At 35.8% G+C, this 18,090-nt stretch overlaps 1 protein-coding gene across 1 annotated transcript in view; it reads left to right on the top strand.

Moving 5' to 3' along the window:
* LOC149535622 (uncharacterized) overlaps positions 1–13,446 on the top strand; it is a 46,916-nt gene extending 33,470 nt beyond the window's left edge. The window contains exons 2-7 of the mRNA XM_089807225.1: positions 10,559–10,630; positions 11,065–11,135; positions 11,531–11,678; positions 11,918–11,998; positions 12,189–12,278; positions 12,888–13,446. Coding sequence (XP_089663351.1) covers positions 10,559–10,630; positions 11,065–11,135; positions 11,531–11,678; positions 11,918–11,998; positions 12,189–12,278; positions 12,888–12,995 — 570 coding nt within the window. The 3' untranslated portion in view covers positions 12,996–13,446. The remainder of the gene's footprint in view (positions 1–10,558; positions 10,631–11,064; positions 11,136–11,530; positions 11,679–11,917; positions 11,999–12,188; positions 12,279–12,887) is intronic.
* Positions 13,447–18,090: the final 4,644 nt, after the last annotated feature.

The raw sequence follows: 18,090 nt of genomic DNA, 5'->3' as shown, positions 1-18,090 counted from the left end.
TGTGACATGTGGTGATTTGTCACAAACATTCGAATCTCTTTAGCCTCCTCATATATCTTTTTCACCCAATCTATTTTGGTGCCAATTGATTTCATCACCAAATTGAGAGAAGTGGACAGTGCATGGTGTCCAAAAGATATGATCATATCTAGACTCTACCAATAACCCTACAGCCCTGCATAATTTCGCATTGTTTGTGATCACTTGGACAACATTATTAGGACCCATTGACTCTATGACATCAATGAGAATGTGGGAAATAAATTCTGAATCTTTCACTTGCCCTTCACAATCAATTGCCTTCAAGAACACTGCCCCCTTGGGGCATACAACAATAAGATTGATCAATGGACGGTTTCTACAATCTTTCCACCTATCCGAAATAATAGACACACCCGATTGAACCCAAGAATCTCTTATTGGTTGAAGTTCAACCTCTACATTTTTCCTCTCATCATGTAATATGGTGGTGCACAACTTTTTCATAACCAGGTGCTTTGTAGCCATAGGGTGCTTCATTTATTGCTTGCACCGTCTTCTTAAAATAAGGTGATCTCGTTAAATTGAATGAACACCATTTGCAATTAAACAATGTCCAACTTTGTGATCAACAATGTCTCTCAATTCATTTTGGAATGCCCTATCTAGTGGGCCTCTCTTGCGGGTGAGTGGAAATGGTTTTGCAACTTCATTATTTGTAGATGGCATAGGCAAAAAAGGATGTGTTCTTGTGCTTGTTTGATTGGATGGTGGTGTTGGTGTATTTGTTCTTTTGGAAGCACTATGTTTTCCTTTTGCAATTTCTCTATCAACATCTTCTTGCTCTTTTGCTAACATTGCTATTTGTGTAGCTGGTAATCTCTTCTCCCCTATTACCCTCACACATGTTAATTCCTTCACCCACAGGGCCCAAAAAATGTAGTTTCACTTGGGAATAAGAGCTTCTATATTGTACATTGGAATAATTACATTTTCATATGTATGACACACCCCCAAGGCATTGTGTGATTCTTGTTGTGTGTGTCCATAGAGGAGACCCCTTATCAATTTTGAATTTTGGTGATCCCGCCCCACTCACTAGGCCTTGACTACTCATTGTTCTATTTTGGCAATCTAGGAAAAAAATGAAAAGAAACCATGCTTCAACATTTACACAAAAACTTGAAAATTTGAAATACTAGAGAAGATAAGATAAGATAATGATATTAATGTTCAACAAAAGACCAAGAAAAGACATAAAACAACAACAACCAAAGAAGAGAGACAGAAAGAACACTAAGCGAGACAGGAGTTTTTCTTAGGCGAAAAGAAATCAATCACAGAATGCTGTCTTTGACTACTCGCAGAGGAGTGTTGCTGGTGCAAAAAACCGGAAGGAGATTTGACACATCTGGAAGGCCCGATAGATCTAGTGGAGCTAGAAGGCCTTTTCACACCACACAAAGGAGATAATGGTGTAAAGAAGGTAGTGATAAGCTGAGTAGACGAGTGCCGGTGAGGAAGCAGTGACTGGATCGTGCTATCATGAAGCATGGTGGCCTCATGAAGATAAAGTGCAAGACATCGTTGATCATAGTAGCTGAAGAAGTCATAGACAGAGAAGCACTCTCGAAACAGATAAAAAAATCGCCCTCTGATCTCGTAATAAATAGGACATCAGAAAAGGAAATGAGTCTCAGACTCCACCTCCCTTAAAGTGCAGAGCTTACAAAGCCGTTCCCCCCTATCAATATGGTGATTAGTCTGAGCTTGAAGATGCTGAGAGCCAACTTTGACAGAACCTTGAGAGATGCGTAGGGCATGAGACCACCGCCGAGAGAGGTAGCTAGGATGGACAATAAAAAGGAGCTCCACGTAAAAGGACATTCGTAGGCGTAACCCTCCAGAAGGGTTAACCTAGGTAGTGGCAATGTATCGTCTATAAATGTCAAGTCAGACATGCTCATTCAACTCCTGATGAGAGGGGAGAAGATGAGCCGAGGCATCCATTGAGAATTGAAAAGGGGGGAGACGATCAATGTCAATCCCAATCAAACCCAACAAAGAAGAAGCTTGTGCATACCAACAACGTGTGCGAGAACTAGACACAACACTCGTAGTAGATACAGATGAACAATAAGCTAAATATGAGTAACGGTCACAACCACCAGCATTGTCCACAAAACTCCGAAGTCGGTGGAGGAACCAAACCAAGTCAAAAATAGCTGCAAGACTGAAAGGATGAGCACCGAACTCAGCAAGAATGATACTCTGAGGAGTGAACCTGTGACATCTAATGATGCGTCTTAAGAACAAAGTCTGAACCCGCTCAATTGAGACCCAATCAGAGCTAAGAAGAGAAGGGCCCCAAACCACAAACCCATAAAGAATAGTTGGCTGCACAAGAGAGTCAAAAAGAGATAACTTGGACGAGGTATCCTAAAAATGATGTCTGAAACACTGTTTCTCAAGCAGAGCAATAGAATCCATACCCTTATTGACTCTGGGCTGAATAGCTGGTCTCATACTGAAATGTGGACCAGAAAACATAACCCCCAGATACGTGTAAGATGAAGTGATCTCAATCTCTTGGCCCAGGAAAACAAAGTGAAGATGAGAGGTCTTTAAACAAATTAAAGACAATGACTTGAGTCTTACCCAGGTTAACCACAAGTTGTCGTTGATCACAAAAAGAAGCTAAGCCATCAAGAAGTCTCTGTAATCTGTCTAGAGAGGAAGCAAGGAGAACCACATCATCTGCAAAAAGGAGGATGGAGATCAAAACCTTGTGAAGATAGCAGCTGTCCTTAGGGAGCAAAGACTTTAGGAGGAAGTCCTCAACCTCATCAATATATAACCCGAACAAAGTAGGGGAGAGAGGGCATCCCTACTTAACCCCAATGGTACTATGAATCGGATTCGAGAATCCCTCAGAAGTCCTGAATCTGCCAACCACAGTTTCATAAAGTCTCATAATAGCGGTACACAACATATCAGATATACCAACCTCTCTAAGTCTCTCAAATAGAGCCACCATACGAACAAAATTGAAAGCTTTGCGAAAGTCAACAAAGCAATTGTAGACCTTCTCTGATCTGTGTCTGGCCTTCTCAATAATAACATGTAGGGTGAAGATGTGATCCATAGTTTGATAATCAGCCCAAAAACCAGCATGTCCTCTAGCCCTACAACCTATCCTGTCAAGCTCCTTAGAGAACATAGCATTAAGGGTTGTCGCATAAAGTTTGGCAAATGTGTGCCCAATCATGATGGTTCTGTAGTTCCCCGGATCAAAGACAGGGCCGGTCTTGTGAATAGGATAAATCATATGTCTGGACCAAGAGGTCGGAAACCCAGAATGGATCACTCTGTTGAAAAGAATAGAGAGATAGGGACCCAAAACCAAAGCACCGAACTTGAAAAGCTCAGCCTGGAAACCCTCCTCACTAGCAGCTCTACTACACTTAATGGATCTGATGGCCTCATAAATGTGGGAAGGGGTGAAAAGGTGGACGAAAGGAGGCGAAGAGGGATGAATAGAAGGCTGCCCAGGAATGTCATAAAGAGCCATAGTGTGCAATGTAAGAGTGCGAAAGTCGAGGGTGGAGGGTGGAGGAGAACTATGGGGGAAAAGAGTGCGCCAGAAGAGCTGGGGGTTGCGGATCAGAGTGGATCAAAAGGATTTGCACTTAGAAGTGGTGAAGGAACGCTTCTTACTCCGAAGAAAGCGGAAATAAGACGAGCGGATGTGGGCAAAGTCAGTAGAGCAAGCCTCAAAAGTGGACCGCATAAAACGATGGAAAGATTTGCAATCCAAATCAAACCACTGGTTCATGGGGCAAGTCTTACGATGTTTGTTGCGAAGAAGCAAGGGATTACGATGAGGAATAGAAAGGATGGTAGACTCATGGATAGCCGAGGCAAGCAAGTCAAATATGGAGGAGGCCTCGCATGAGTTCGAAAAGCATGAAGGGTTAAGAAGACTCGAAAGATGAGAAAAATAGCTCACAATCACCGTTGAGAAAATGGAAGCTAATAGGTGAGCGAGTAGTGGGATATGAAAGATGAGGTGACTGGATGGGGGGCGAAGGAAGAAGAGGGGCGAGGCAAATATGGATATTGAGGAGTGCATGGTCCGCTAGAGGAAGGCGCAAGATGGTGAAGTTGCAAATGTAGGAAATGAGGGAGGGACAGGCAAGAACATAATCAATGACACTAGCACCCCCACAATGAGGCCAACAAGTAAAGGACTCTGATCCAGGAAAGCAGGAAAGGCCATTCAAGATCACAAAGCCGAAAGACTCACAAAGCCGTAACAGATGTCTACCATACATTGATAACGGCCCAAGACCATCCTCAAAATATCGCTAAAACCCTAAAGAAGTGGGATCAATCTCCATGGAGCAAGTAGAATTTGAACTGCGATCATAAAGTGGAGTTTGGAGTACTCTGGTTCTTGCATTAAAGTCCCTGAGAATAATAATGTCCCCTAAAGCAACAAGCTGAGAAATAGTCTCACAAAAGTTGATAAAAGGGTCTTCGTCATCGGTACCGTGAATAGCATAGTGAGAGAAAGACGGTGGAAAATAACAAGCAGCCAAATAAAGGTCTCTCCGACGGTGACACTTATGGTCAATGCGGACCCACATAAATCTGTTAAACATATTTGAGTGTACAATAGAAGTGCCGCTGAAAATCTCCTTCTTAATCAAATAGGCTACACCACCAGAGCCCTGTACCCCACCAGAAGCATGAACCTCCTCACGACAAATAGATAACCATTGATAGCCAGCAATATTCGGAAGAGGACGCATAGGACTCTCATGAGTCTCGGAAATGACAAGAAATAAATCAATAATCTATGAAAGAAACTAAAGAAAATGGTTGAAATGCATACCTTAAACACTTCTTCCAAGGTATTTGCAGCTCTACAACTGATCTCCTTTGAATCCAAGCACTTTAATTCAAACTAGCAACTATGAGAGAGCAAAATAGAGAGCTAATGAACTTGCATAATGAATAAAAGGGGCAATTTAGAGTTTAGACAGAAAAAACATAAAAAATTGCAAATGGGCCCACCATTTTTTATTTTTAACTCTTGCTGTGCCGCGGATTCACGTGGATCCGTGCTGGATCCTCGTGCTGCAGCTTGGATCCCTCGCGGATCTTAATGGATCCACAAGCAGTATAGAGAATCCTGCTCGGACCCTCACAGATCCAGATCTGGATTGGACCTACATCCGGATCTGACGTGTACCACACGAATCTGACGTGTACCACACGAATCTGGCAACTGAGCCTCAAAATGCTCTAGAAAGCTTGAAATTGGTAAATCTCTTTTCAGATTCTAAGGTATATCTCTTCATTTTCTATCTTTTGTCTGTTCATTTCTTGCTAGAAGTAGTTACAAACCAATTGTCTTCCAAATGTAAAATTTAGAGGGTTGAAGCTTCACATATTTCCTCAGAGATTACTACCTTCTTGCAAATTGCTTTTTGGTTTGACTAAAGACTCAGCTACATTGTAGTATCAATATGTATTTAATTGCTTATGAGCTTATTAAGTCTGCAAATTTGTGTTATCCACCGAGTTTCCTATTAAAACTGTTTAATATTGTGTGGGATTGCAATGCCTAGCTGAAGTGTCACACATGAATGTAAATGTTCTCGATTTCAAATAGATTCTTTTCTCAATAGGTCTACTATTTATCAGAAATTTAGAAGGAAACTAATTGTAAATTATTCAAAAGAATTGATTACAGCATGGAGAACTGTCGAATTTTCATATTAATAAATCAGTAGAGCCAGATACAAACCAACTACTAGTGAGAAGCAAAATCCTTTTAACAGAGAAAGGACATAGGATGTAGCCGGAGCCAACCTTCCACAAAAATTTGGAAGATTGATCTGTGGAAGGAATCTTGAAAGGTGCTGTGCACCACTAGCATGTCTCCAATTATTCAGTATCTGAAAATATTGGACAGCATCAAGGTAAATTAATAATTATCGAAACAAGTTCTGATTACACTATGGTGAACCTCGCAACTTTCTTATTGAATGGTGGGCATAGGTAAGTACAAACCAAGTACCAGTGAGAAGCAAAACCCTTTCAACAGGAAAGAAAATAGGATGCAGTAGGAAGCAGCTGTCAGCATAACCTGGAAGCTTCTTTTGTGGAAGGATTCTTGAAAGGTGCCGTTCATGACTATTATGTCATAAAAAAGGCTGCAATGTTGATACAAATGTATGCACCAAGGCATCTGGTGATAGCTAAAATGGTTGTGTAAGGTTGATGACAAAGAAGCATATACCTCAGTATAAGGTAACTGATGGCTACAATAGATTTGAGCAACATGGTGATCTTGCAAGGATTGCATCAGGTGTGAAGGTCCATGATTGAGGACCTACTGTTGTGACATCTAACAGCAATTTGAGAGTTTAGGCATCGTTTTCAAACTCTCCTAGTACTCTCAAAGTTGCTGAGTACTCTCAACTCTCGCGTATGTATAGATGTCAAAAAATGTAGGTAAAAATGTTGATGCAGGGAAAACATTGGGTTAGATGCATTTTTCATGTCATTTTAGTGCTATAAAACCATAGTTTAAAAACTCGGTATCGGCAATATCTCGGACGGCCCAAATATTTTGAAAAACTCGGAATCGGCAAAAACTCGACGAAAAAATCGGCAATAAATTGGCACTTTTATCAAACATTTGAAAATATATTTTTTTTAAAAATACACCTTGATACACCAAATTTGAAGAACATATACGAGATTTCGCTATATAATAATCAAAGTTTAGAGTTAAATACATATCAACACGAATATAGCAAATTAATACTCATAGTTGTGACTCCTGATGTTAGCTAGTTATTATTTACATTTTAAATTTAAGCAATAAATATATTTTAATTTTATATACAAATATTTATTATCTAAATATATTATCTATTAATGTTAATTTTTCAAATATGTGTAAATTTATGTGTTAGATAATATAAAGTATAAACAAATATTTAAGTCTATTGGTTAAAAACCCTTGTCAAATTTATTCTATAAATTTAGCTATACAAGGATAAGAGTTTTACTAAATGAATTTATAATAATTTAAATATAAATTTAATAAGAATTTAATTATAAATCTATAAATTTGTAAAACAAAATTTAAGAAGACTTTTCAATATTATCACAATTTATAAACTCATTACTAAACACCACAAATTAAAGTATAACTTTCATAATTAAAACTATATCAAAAATAAATCTAAATACCCTAATTTATAATGATATAAAGATGCACTATAAAAAAATATACACCATAGTATTTTTAAAATCAATGTAGTCAGGTGCAATCTTCGCAGCCTGCAGGTTCCATCGCAAGTGCCGACAAATTCAACAAGCCAACATCGCGATTTCTCGCGAGATTTTCTGCAAAACCATGCCGCGCTATTTGGAAAAAATCGTCGCTGATATTTTCAGCGTTTTAATCGGCAGTTGGTTAGACCTGCGATGTATTGCGATTATAGCGATATACCGCCGTTTTTTTGAACTATGTATAAAACTACACATTTTCTCTATTGAAATGTCAATTACTAATTTAATACATTTTGTAATTGTATTCGTAAAAAACATATATGTTTATTTAAGAGATTTTAAAATATTAGTACTGTCTGAGTTGCCGAGTTTTCCCTGAGTTTTTGTCGAGTATATGCCGAGTTTTTGCCGAGTTGAAAATTTTGGGCTTACCGAGTACTCTCCGAGTCCGAGTCTGCAAACTATGAATTTAGGACTTCTCCCAGTTATTACAAGTACAATTAAATCATGACTATGAGCCATCCCTGCAATTAATGTAAGTCCATATTGAAGAAGCTTTAACCTCCACTTTGAAAGTGATAACTTAGAACTATGACTGACATCTCCTTATGCTCTCTTGCATCCTGATGATGGATCACGGAGTATGATCCGAAATGTTGATGATAAAAATTGTCACAGTCAAATACAGAAACTATTTATGCATTCATACAGATTGTGGAATTCTAATAGTGTCAACTATGACTTGTTCAATAGATATATTTCAATTCAGTGAATCCCATTTATGGAAGCTATTCATAAAAATATAATTGTCTCTCAAGAAATTTAATATGCCTACATATTTCTTAATCTATTTTGCATTGTGAATGTTCCTGTTAGTTCCACTGCTTCCACATGTTAGTAACTTCTGTAGTATTGTGCCCGCCTTCTGAATAATTTCTGTAGTACACCCCTGCCCTCTGTAATTACTCGGGTATATCAGACAGCTTTTGTTATTGCATCTTGAGCTTAGAATACAATGTTTGTAGGCTCTGACATTGTAATCTGATGCACAGTTTAAAAAAGAATCTAAGCTTGACAATTCAGATCAAGCCTGGGCAATGAACAGCTTTCAAAGCTGAACTAGCTGTTCAGATTTATTCTATAACAACCTATTCCAGAACGGGTGTACTATCTTTAATTGGTACTAAGCATAATGTGTTGGTTTAACTTGCCATTGTTTGGAAAAGGGAGCTCTATGGACTTTTAATTGTTTCCAAATATAATATAAGATGCATGCTTTTCTGAAAGTAAATTGCATGGAGTATACTAAAATGTAATACTAATTTCAGAATCCTTCTGCAATGCACCAAGTGAACTGGATATCGTCTTGTACCTGCCCAGGAGTTATAGCTTGTTTAATGGAAAGAAAGGAAGTTCGTTCATCTGAACTGCTCTGATAGTATCTTACTTTCAACTTTCAAATAAAAGGACCAATCAAGCACAATACTTCTTGTCGTAGTGATTAAATTTTTCAGTTTCTCCCTTTTTAATGCAATATTTGAAGTTTTGATCAGAGTCTGCCAATAGAGGACAGTGGTCATGAATGAAAGAAACATTTATCTTCCCTACATATGATTTTCACACTCTTCACTGTCTGGGTTTCCTAATGGATTAATGATGTCCATATGCTTTGGTAAATGATAGATACCCAATTTGTCATCTAATGGTTATTAAATTTTAATGTTTGTAAAACTTCACTTTGAGATATAAAATAGAAGGCCCCAGATGCAGCTGTGGATGCATATAGAATTACATAGCTGGAGCTTTGGGTTATCTGCACTGAGAAAGCATTGAATTTTATGATTCCATTTTTGTTGATTTGTTGACTTGTTTTCAACTAGGGGAGAGAGCCCTATATTGGAACACTCTAATTTTGCGCCTCACATAGTGCTGTGGATAAATCCTAAATCACGCTCAAATTTGTACAACAATTTAGTTGTGAGGCCTCCTACTTTAGTAATCTGGTTTTGAGCTAAGTTACCGGGTTTGCACCAACAGGCCCTGATCTGGGTTTGGGTACATACCCGGTATGGGTGCAGCCGCGGGAACTTGATATGGCTTATTTGAATATTTTGCAACTAACAATTGGCATGTAATATTTATCTTTGGCATTTGGCATTGATCACAAAATCCTATGTGGCCTAAATTACTCTCAAATTTGTACAGCGATTTAATTGTGCGGCCTCGTACTTAAATAATCTGGTTTTGAGCTAAGTTACTGGGTTTGTACCCACAGGCCCTGAACTGGGTTCGGGTACATACCTGGTACAGGTGTGGCTGTGGGTACTTGCTGGGTACTGTGGGTACTTGATGTGGCTTATTCAAATATTTTGCAACTATCAATTGGCATTTAATATTAATCTTTGCATTTGGCATTGATCAATGATCAAGTATCATCCTATGAAATGAAATGATTTAGTTTAACAAATCTGTATATTTTACTTATTTTTTGTATACATTATGCACATATGTAGTTATATACACACATGCGCGCGTACCCATATGTACCCGAACCCCTTAAAAATGTTTCCATGTACCCACGTACCAGGCTTGCATACCCGCACCCATCCCTGAACCCGAATTGGTAACTTAGGTTTTGAGTATACATGCTCAAATATGATCCCACATCAACATGCTTTCTTGTTGGGATGTCGAAAATGGTCCCAGAAAAACTATGATCAACAGTTGAGCACTAAGTCAAGTTTATTGCTGCACTGATGTGACATCACATAATTGGTTTTTTAAGATTTTAAGGAAATCTCTTTGAAGATAAGTATTGACATGTCAATATTAATGCTCCACTAGAAGGCTTATTTTGCCTAACCACTATCTCAGTTCGTCACTATTGGACCCTGCTCCACTATGGGGCCCTCTCCACTTTGGTGCAATATTTACTCTATCATTTGCAATTCATGCATAACTTTAATTCTCCTCAGTACAATGCCCGTTCTTCTCAATGAATGGAGATTTTTCTTGGGCCAAAGAAGAATCCTGTAAAAGTCGAAAGGCCAATGACACCCTTTTAATTTTGAATTTATGCAACCAAATATCAATTTCACACTTGTTGGGCCCTCTTCCCTAGATTTTTTACATCCGTTTCATTTATTTTGAGTAGTGTTTTAACATGCACAGGATGCTTGAGAGTAGGAAGTTCAATGTCATGTTAAATTTGTATAGCAATTAATTACTTGGGTAATACTGATAACCTGCTTTTTTCACCATACAGTTCGCACATCGGAAATGCGTACAGAGATGGTGCAATGAGAAATGCAGCACAATTTGTGAGATATGCCATGAGGTGATATTGTTTATCTTATTTAAGCTAATTTATTTTACAGCAAATTTTAGAAGTGTACATTCTACTTGCTGATGTGTGTACCTTACTCAGAATTTGCAAATTAGAAGAAAATCTGAAAAACTATTTCTGGTAGCTGGGTAGTTGGAGCTACATGTCGGCATTATTAATTAAGACTTTCTAGAGTGTTGGAAAATATATATTCTAATAAGGAATCATAAATGACATTGGTTTTAAGGACTAGATATGGCAGCCCACATTATATTGGTAAGTTATTTTACAAGCATAAGATCATTTAACTAAAATGGTTTTTTGTAGGGAGGGACCTTATGATTCTGCAATGGGGTTGCAAATAATTTTTTGATGTTTTTTGGACAGTTATTTTAACAGTAATTAATTGAAATTGGCTTGGATACATATTTGTGATGTCATTTCAGCCATACACTCCTGGTTACACAGCACCGCCTCAACCACTTCATTCAGATGACAGTCCTATTGATGATATCAGGTAGTTATTTTGGAAGGAAATGGACAGAGTACCAATACAAATAGTAGTCATCAGCAGCTATTAAATTCTTCACTCTGATGTTAGGATTCTCTGTATTTAGAATTAGAAACAATAGGCCATTGATGTATTAATAATAATGTCATTTGTTACAACAAAACTTGATACTGATGTTTCTTTTATTTATGTTACAAGTTTCAATGCTTTCTTTTTTAATTGGCTGAGAGCATTTGGGTACATATAGAAAAGAGTGTTAGCTTGCTTTGCAAGGTGAATTGCATTCTGTAAAGGGTTTGTAATTTTAGCAAATAGAAAATTTGTACTTTCATAATTGAATTTGGTAAAATTATGGATGATACATGTGTTTTTATTTAAGATTGGCTGGTCTTGCAATGCAGTGGAAACTGGGGTATGCCAGGAGTTCAGTTAGATCCTCGTCTGTTAGCAATGGCTGCAGCAGAGCGTCATTTCTTGGAAACAGAGTATGATGAATATGCAGCAGCCAATGCAAGTGGTGCAGCTTTCTGCCGTTCAGCTGCATTGATTGTAAGTATAGTCAGATTGGGCTGTTGTTGCAATATGCTTATGAATACTTCCTTAATATGCACTATTATTAGGCTTTTAGAGCATTTTGGCACATAATCTAATTGCTCTTTGAGCTTTTCAAAGTGGACAGCATTGTTTTTAAATTCAACTTAAAATGTAGTGGTTCAAATGTTACTCCAATTGCATATTTATTGCTCAATTGCCCATTTATATAATCCTTGCTTTCGTAATACTTGCAGCTCATGGCACTTCTTCTTCTCCGACATGCACTCAATATGAGCAATGCCGAAGGAGAGGAGGACTCTTCTACATTTTTTTCTGTGAGTTTGTTTTGTTGATTGCACTGTTTTCTTGTTGTGTATCTACCGAAAGTTATGCCACACTATTTATCACTGGAGAAGTTTGCAAAATTTGATAAAATACGTTAAGGTGTATAATTTATGGTTACCTCGATTCCTTTGCTTTATTTGCATTAGCTGCATATTAACTATAGAATCATGTATTAATCAGATTTTCCTTCTGCGAGCTGCTGGGTTTCTTTTGCCTTGTTACATAATGGCTTGGGCTATAAGTACTTTACAGCGCCGGAGGCAGAGACAGGTATTATTCCTAATATGCTAAACTAGGGTTATGTGCATATTAAATGTTTTTTTCAGCTCAGCTGGATGGGAAAATTCAAAGTCAATCTCTATTCTGAATATTTTATATTTTATATTTAAGGGTAAATAGGTCTTAACAGTCTCCTAAAACTTATTTAAATAAGAAAGTCAGGATAAAAACTGCTAACCAACAGAAAAACAGCTAACAACTAGAAAAAGCTTTGAACCCATCCAGCCTACAGAATGCCTTATCCCATCCTTGCAATCTGCACATCCTCAACCCTGGGATGGTATTACAAAACAGTTTAAGGAATAGCTCTCCCTTCTTTAAACGATGATCCAAGACACTATTTTCAAACAAATTCAATAATGGAGAGAGGAAGGAAACCTAACTGCTGCTTCAAATAGAGTCTCCTTGCACAATGAGGAAGAATGTCTAGCCTCCTATTTTGAATTTCATTGTTTTACAGAGGAATGGAAGCACTTTATTTTTAAGCATCCATCATATTTAAACAAATCAAACATGATCAACATTTTATAATCCTATTAGATAAGCTATGAACTTAGTTCTTTTAATTTTAACTCATTGCCAGCTATTTGTTTACTGCAGGAAGCTGCTATGGCAGCTGCGGAAGTTGCACTTCTTTTGGAAGCAGGACAGGCACGAGGATTGCAGTATGCTCCACCCGGTTCTTCACCAGTTTCTCAGTTGCCATAACTGTTACAGGCATACTAGTCAATGTCAGGTGGTATGTTTGTTGAATTACTTAACAACGAATGCTGATATATCAAATACTAAGACATTGGCTCTTGCCAATGTTACAACAGGCATAACAGATCTGAACCTGAGGGGGTTCTTATGAAAGAGAAATGTTTGAGTTCCACCATATAAAATATTAAAATTTGCAATCCTGTTCCAATTTACCATAGGCTACCTAATATTTACAGTGCTCATGTGTAAGCCTTTCTAGGGTAATAGGGTAAATTTGTGCTTGATATGGTATTGTAATTACCCAAAAATAACAGACCATCGAAAAGCACAAAAGACATCTAAAAATGTCTTTTGCAAACTTTCTTTTCTAGAAATTTGCTGTTGGTTATATTTTCTTGTATATCCTGTTTGATTATATTTTAATATTAAATTATGAGTGTTTTCAAAAGAAAAACAACTTATTTCGGTAAGTAGTTCAATTTTAAATCGGATTTTTTTCCCATTCTGCAATGGATGGTAAGTAGTTCAAATCGGCCTTTTACAAATAGCGTAATTGTATGCATATCATATACATACAATTGCGTATGGTCCTAGATCTTAGTTCATCACCACTATTACCACATGATTTAGTTAAAGGAAAATCATTTTGCTGAACAAGCTCTTCTACGGTGTCCCTATTACTTGTTATCGATGGATTCTGATAACTTGCCGCTTGGAATTTTTGTATTTGCTTTAGCATAAGAACTAGTGGTATTGTAAAATATCTTGGGACATTACAAGAATTACAAGGGCAAAGTTCTCTTAGGTCATCACCCCTTATTGAACAAGCATTTGCATATTTGGGAAAGATTGAAGACTTCACTTTTCAGTCTTGTAAATGTTAGGATGATTGGATATAAATTATATTCTCTTAATTGCTTCAAAGTAAAAGAGTTCTTAAAATTATTCTGGACAATGATGATTTATACAAACGGATATAATAATTGTATATCAAGTTGTCTGATAAGAATTAGGGGAAGCATGTCAATACAGATTTGAAATTTGAATTTTCAGAACGTGAATCAATGTACAGAATGCAAGTTTGAATATGAGCATAATAATGGATGTAATAAAAGCTGATTTAAAATAAACAATAGATGTAATAAATGATAAAGGTATGACAATGTGTATAATTTTTCCAAACGTGAATCAATGTCCTGAATGCTAGTTTGAATTTGGGCATAATAATAGATGCATGATAATGTGTATATGTGGACAAAGTAAGGTTGAATTTGTAAAACTATGTAGGTGAGTGGGTTCATAATTAAAGATTAAGCCCAATTTTATATGAAAGTGAATTATTTGTTGACATAATATAATTATTATATTATTTTGTTAAATTTTCACTTTCATATAAAATTAACTAAATAATACAATAATTAACTAAATAATACAATAATTATTTAAACTGGAAAAGTGTGTAAACTTTCTTTTACACGTTTTAATTATTTAATTATTTAGTACTAATTTATATAATAATAAAATGGAATTCATAATCATTGCATAGAAATAGAATTGTACAAGTGTTACATGTATTGTTTTCATCAACGTTCATATTAATTGCTTATGATGGAATTTTAAAGTGATACATATTTTATATTCATCATATTTCAATATGCACATTTATGTCAATGTTTTCTTTATTTGGTATAGTATAATTTTTAATTAACATTCATAATTGGATAGCCAAATTTGTATTTGGTATGCAAAATCCTTGAACCTCGTGTGTAGACAAATTTTCTAGTTAGTACATCTCATGTCTTCACAAACTTTGAATTTGCATTATATTTAATGGAAAAAATATATTTGAAACTCACTTGTAGTGGTTTCTCTTCATTTGGTATTGTTGGATGAGTAGTAATTGATAATGTTAGAAGGCATAATTCCTTGTGTTTTCTTCGTGCAACAAATGGGTTATATAGCAGACATGCATATCTTTCAAATGTATATGCTGGTTGAATTTGGAGGTTTGCAAGTTCACAAACTATTGATAATGTCGTAAATGTTAGCCTATAATTGTTGGTGTTCCCAATGTCAATTTTTGCTCTCTCAATTGTAAGCCCTTTTGATTTGTGTATTGTTAGGGACCATGCTATTTTTAATGGTATTTGATGGCATATTCCATGACTTATTGGTAGCACTTGAATATATTTTGGGTTGTCATGGTCCCATGGTGGTCCAATGTAGATTTTAAATTCAATAATGACAAACAAAGGGAGTTGAGGTGTTTTTCACCATCATTGTATACCCTTTTTTTTTGACTTGTCCAATTGCCTCATTGATAAGAGCATGACCTCTTGGTCTATATATAAGAGGATCTTCAATTCAAGTTATTCTTCATCTAGATTTGAGTATGGTAAACCTTTAAATTTCTTTGAATTTGATATTGTGATGGGATTTTCTAAATATTGCAACATGCGTTTGTTTTGATTAAAAAAGGCATGAAGCAAGTCTTGAGCCCAGATAACAACAGAAAGAAAAGTCTATCTTTTCCTTGGGCCATTACAGCGAAGTAGCAGAAAAGATAATTCTAACCCTAGCGATTAGACTCCTACCCAAATATTTCAGAACAACAAAATAATCAAAACATGCCATGTTCTTTGAAAAGTTTTAAACCATCTATACCTAAAACGAACATAATTCTAAACTTTAAACTACTAGACTTGCTAATGAAAACAAAGGTCTTACTACCCCAACAAGAGTGGTGTTTAATAAATTTATCAGTGATCAGAAACCAACTTGACAAGGTTGAGGAAATAGTAATGTAATTTAAAAAACGACAAATTAAACAAGAAACCAATAGAGAACTAACAAAGAGCCAACAATATAGAAAAGAGGAGCTAGGCCTAGTTGATGTTATCCCAATCTTCATTAAGGTACTTGATCTCCTCCATCCAATTCTCGATCCGTGTGGCACTCTTTATGTCGTCACACTTTTCATCCTTGGTTTGGCTCGCCTTTCTCAATTTACTCTTACCATTGATCACCCTGAACATGACCTTTCTCATCATTTCCTTTTGGACTTTGCATATCACGGAAATAATTGCACCTAACCCAAGTTCACTAATGGCCTTGTTGAACTTATTGTTGAGCTCACCAATCTTCTCATTAATTCTAGCAAGGCTTTTTTCACAGTCCTTTTTGAAGTCTTCCAGCTATCTTTGGAAAAAAGTAGGGGATAAATCTTGTTCCCTGATCTTATTTTTATCAAAGGACTTGTAGTCTTCATCAACGAAAATCCTTAGGTTCACCACCACTTTTGTTTGTCAGGGAATATGGGTTTCCTCATCTCAGAATCCTCCACTTCCACTTCAAAATCTGCATATTTAGAGAAGCGACCCTCAACTTTCTCCGAGGTTTCCTCCACTTCCATCTCTTCCGCCTTATCCTCCATTTAAGAATTGTGAGAGTTCCCTTTTTAAAATCTTGTAGATCTTCTTTCCCCATAACTAGTATTCCCCTTATATTTTTTGGAGTCTTTGGTTCTTTCCTCTACATCAAAATTAGAAAAATCCTCCCCATCATTATTGTCAATGTCAATAGTCTTCTACCGTTTTCCTTTTTTTAGGGGTACTGGCAGGGCTAGATTTAGCATAAGCATTTGGGGGCTTCAAGCAAAATGGATTTGTTATAGAGAAATACCATTTAATTTGTGGAGAAAAGATGAATGGATAGGGAAAATGTAGATTTCTTTTTTGAGCTTATTGTGGAACTTGATCTTGAAATTATAAGCTTCCAATCTGCAATTATTGGTGTTGCATTCTGTAAATTTGATAGCAGTGCACAAAGATTCATTTGAACAAAAGTGTCTCCACTATGAAGAAATATTTTTTCTAATGTAATAATAGGTGTGAAGTTGTGCCATAGTGTGCCACCATAGGAATTGTATGCATATATTGGGATGTCTTTTAATAGTGGTAGTTGTTCCAAGTCACCAAATAGAATAATTGAGCATGGTCCAAGGGAATGTCATTAACTAATCTATCATGCTATGATAGCAACGTACACCAATTTAGTTCTCCAAACAAGTAAATATCTATAAATGGTTGGATATTTGGACATAACTCTTCCTATAAACCCTTGTCTTAAGGATACACAAGAATGATGCAGAAAGAAATTTTTAAATAAGATTGGAAAATAAAACAAACAACTCACATTAGCTTAATTATTGACAGTTTATCAAAATATCCTTTTGTCATTTACGATAGACAATGGATCTATTAATCTTTAAAATAGCTATAGCTTTAAAATAGTCATAGTGATAATTATAAACTAATTATAACTTTCTTATGGTCAAATGGTGAAGGAAATAAAAGTAGCACTCTACTAAGTGCAAATGGTGTACTTAAGAAAATAAATAGGGAGACGGGTCTTATTGTAAAATAAATAATCAAAGCCATCAATGAAAATGAATCTTAGAAAATGTCAACTGATCATTACATCATTGAAGCTATTCCCAAAGAAACATTAGCTATAAAAGTTCAATCATAAATACGAATTAATAACATTTATACTTTTTTGCCCGATCTTGTGCACTAATAATAGATCTCACTTCTATTTAGTTGAGTATTATTAAACTAATTTGTAATAATATTGAAGTTTTGAAATGTTGATATAAGTAACAAATGCACGTCAAGTTGATAATAAAAATGAAAAATAGAAACTATTTAAAAGTTGTTCTTTTTAAAATGCAATATTCATATAACAATTTTTCTAGTTGAGACAATTTCAAACTTATCGTTGCAAGTTAAAGCATTTCTATGAAGAGAGAAACTAATGAACAATTTGAATTTAAACTTATAATAACAAAACTCTTTTGTTAGAGATATAGAGTGCAATAAAATTACAAATCCAAAATAAGGATTCAACTCTAAGTTGTCCACTATTTTGGTTTTATACATACAAGTGCATTATGCAATGAAAAATAAAATTTCAAAAACACCAAACTATAATGTTGTAATTATGGTTCTTTTCTTTATCATGCATAAGAGTTGAATAATTTTTTTCCTACAAGTTATTAGTCAAATAAATAGTTGATAAGTTCTATGTGAATCTAATTCAA

Source organism: Cupressus sempervirens, chromosome 10 (genome assembly GCF_028749045.1).
Source record: "Cupressus sempervirens isolate cs-2001-9-10 chromosome 10, ASM2874904v1, whole genome shotgun sequence".
NCBI classification, from domain to species: domain Eukaryota; kingdom Viridiplantae; phylum Streptophyta; class Pinopsida; order Cupressales; family Cupressaceae; genus Cupressus; species Cupressus sempervirens.
The sequence above is the reverse complement of the archived record's forward strand: the minus strand, read 5'-3'. Positions and strand labels throughout refer to the sequence as shown.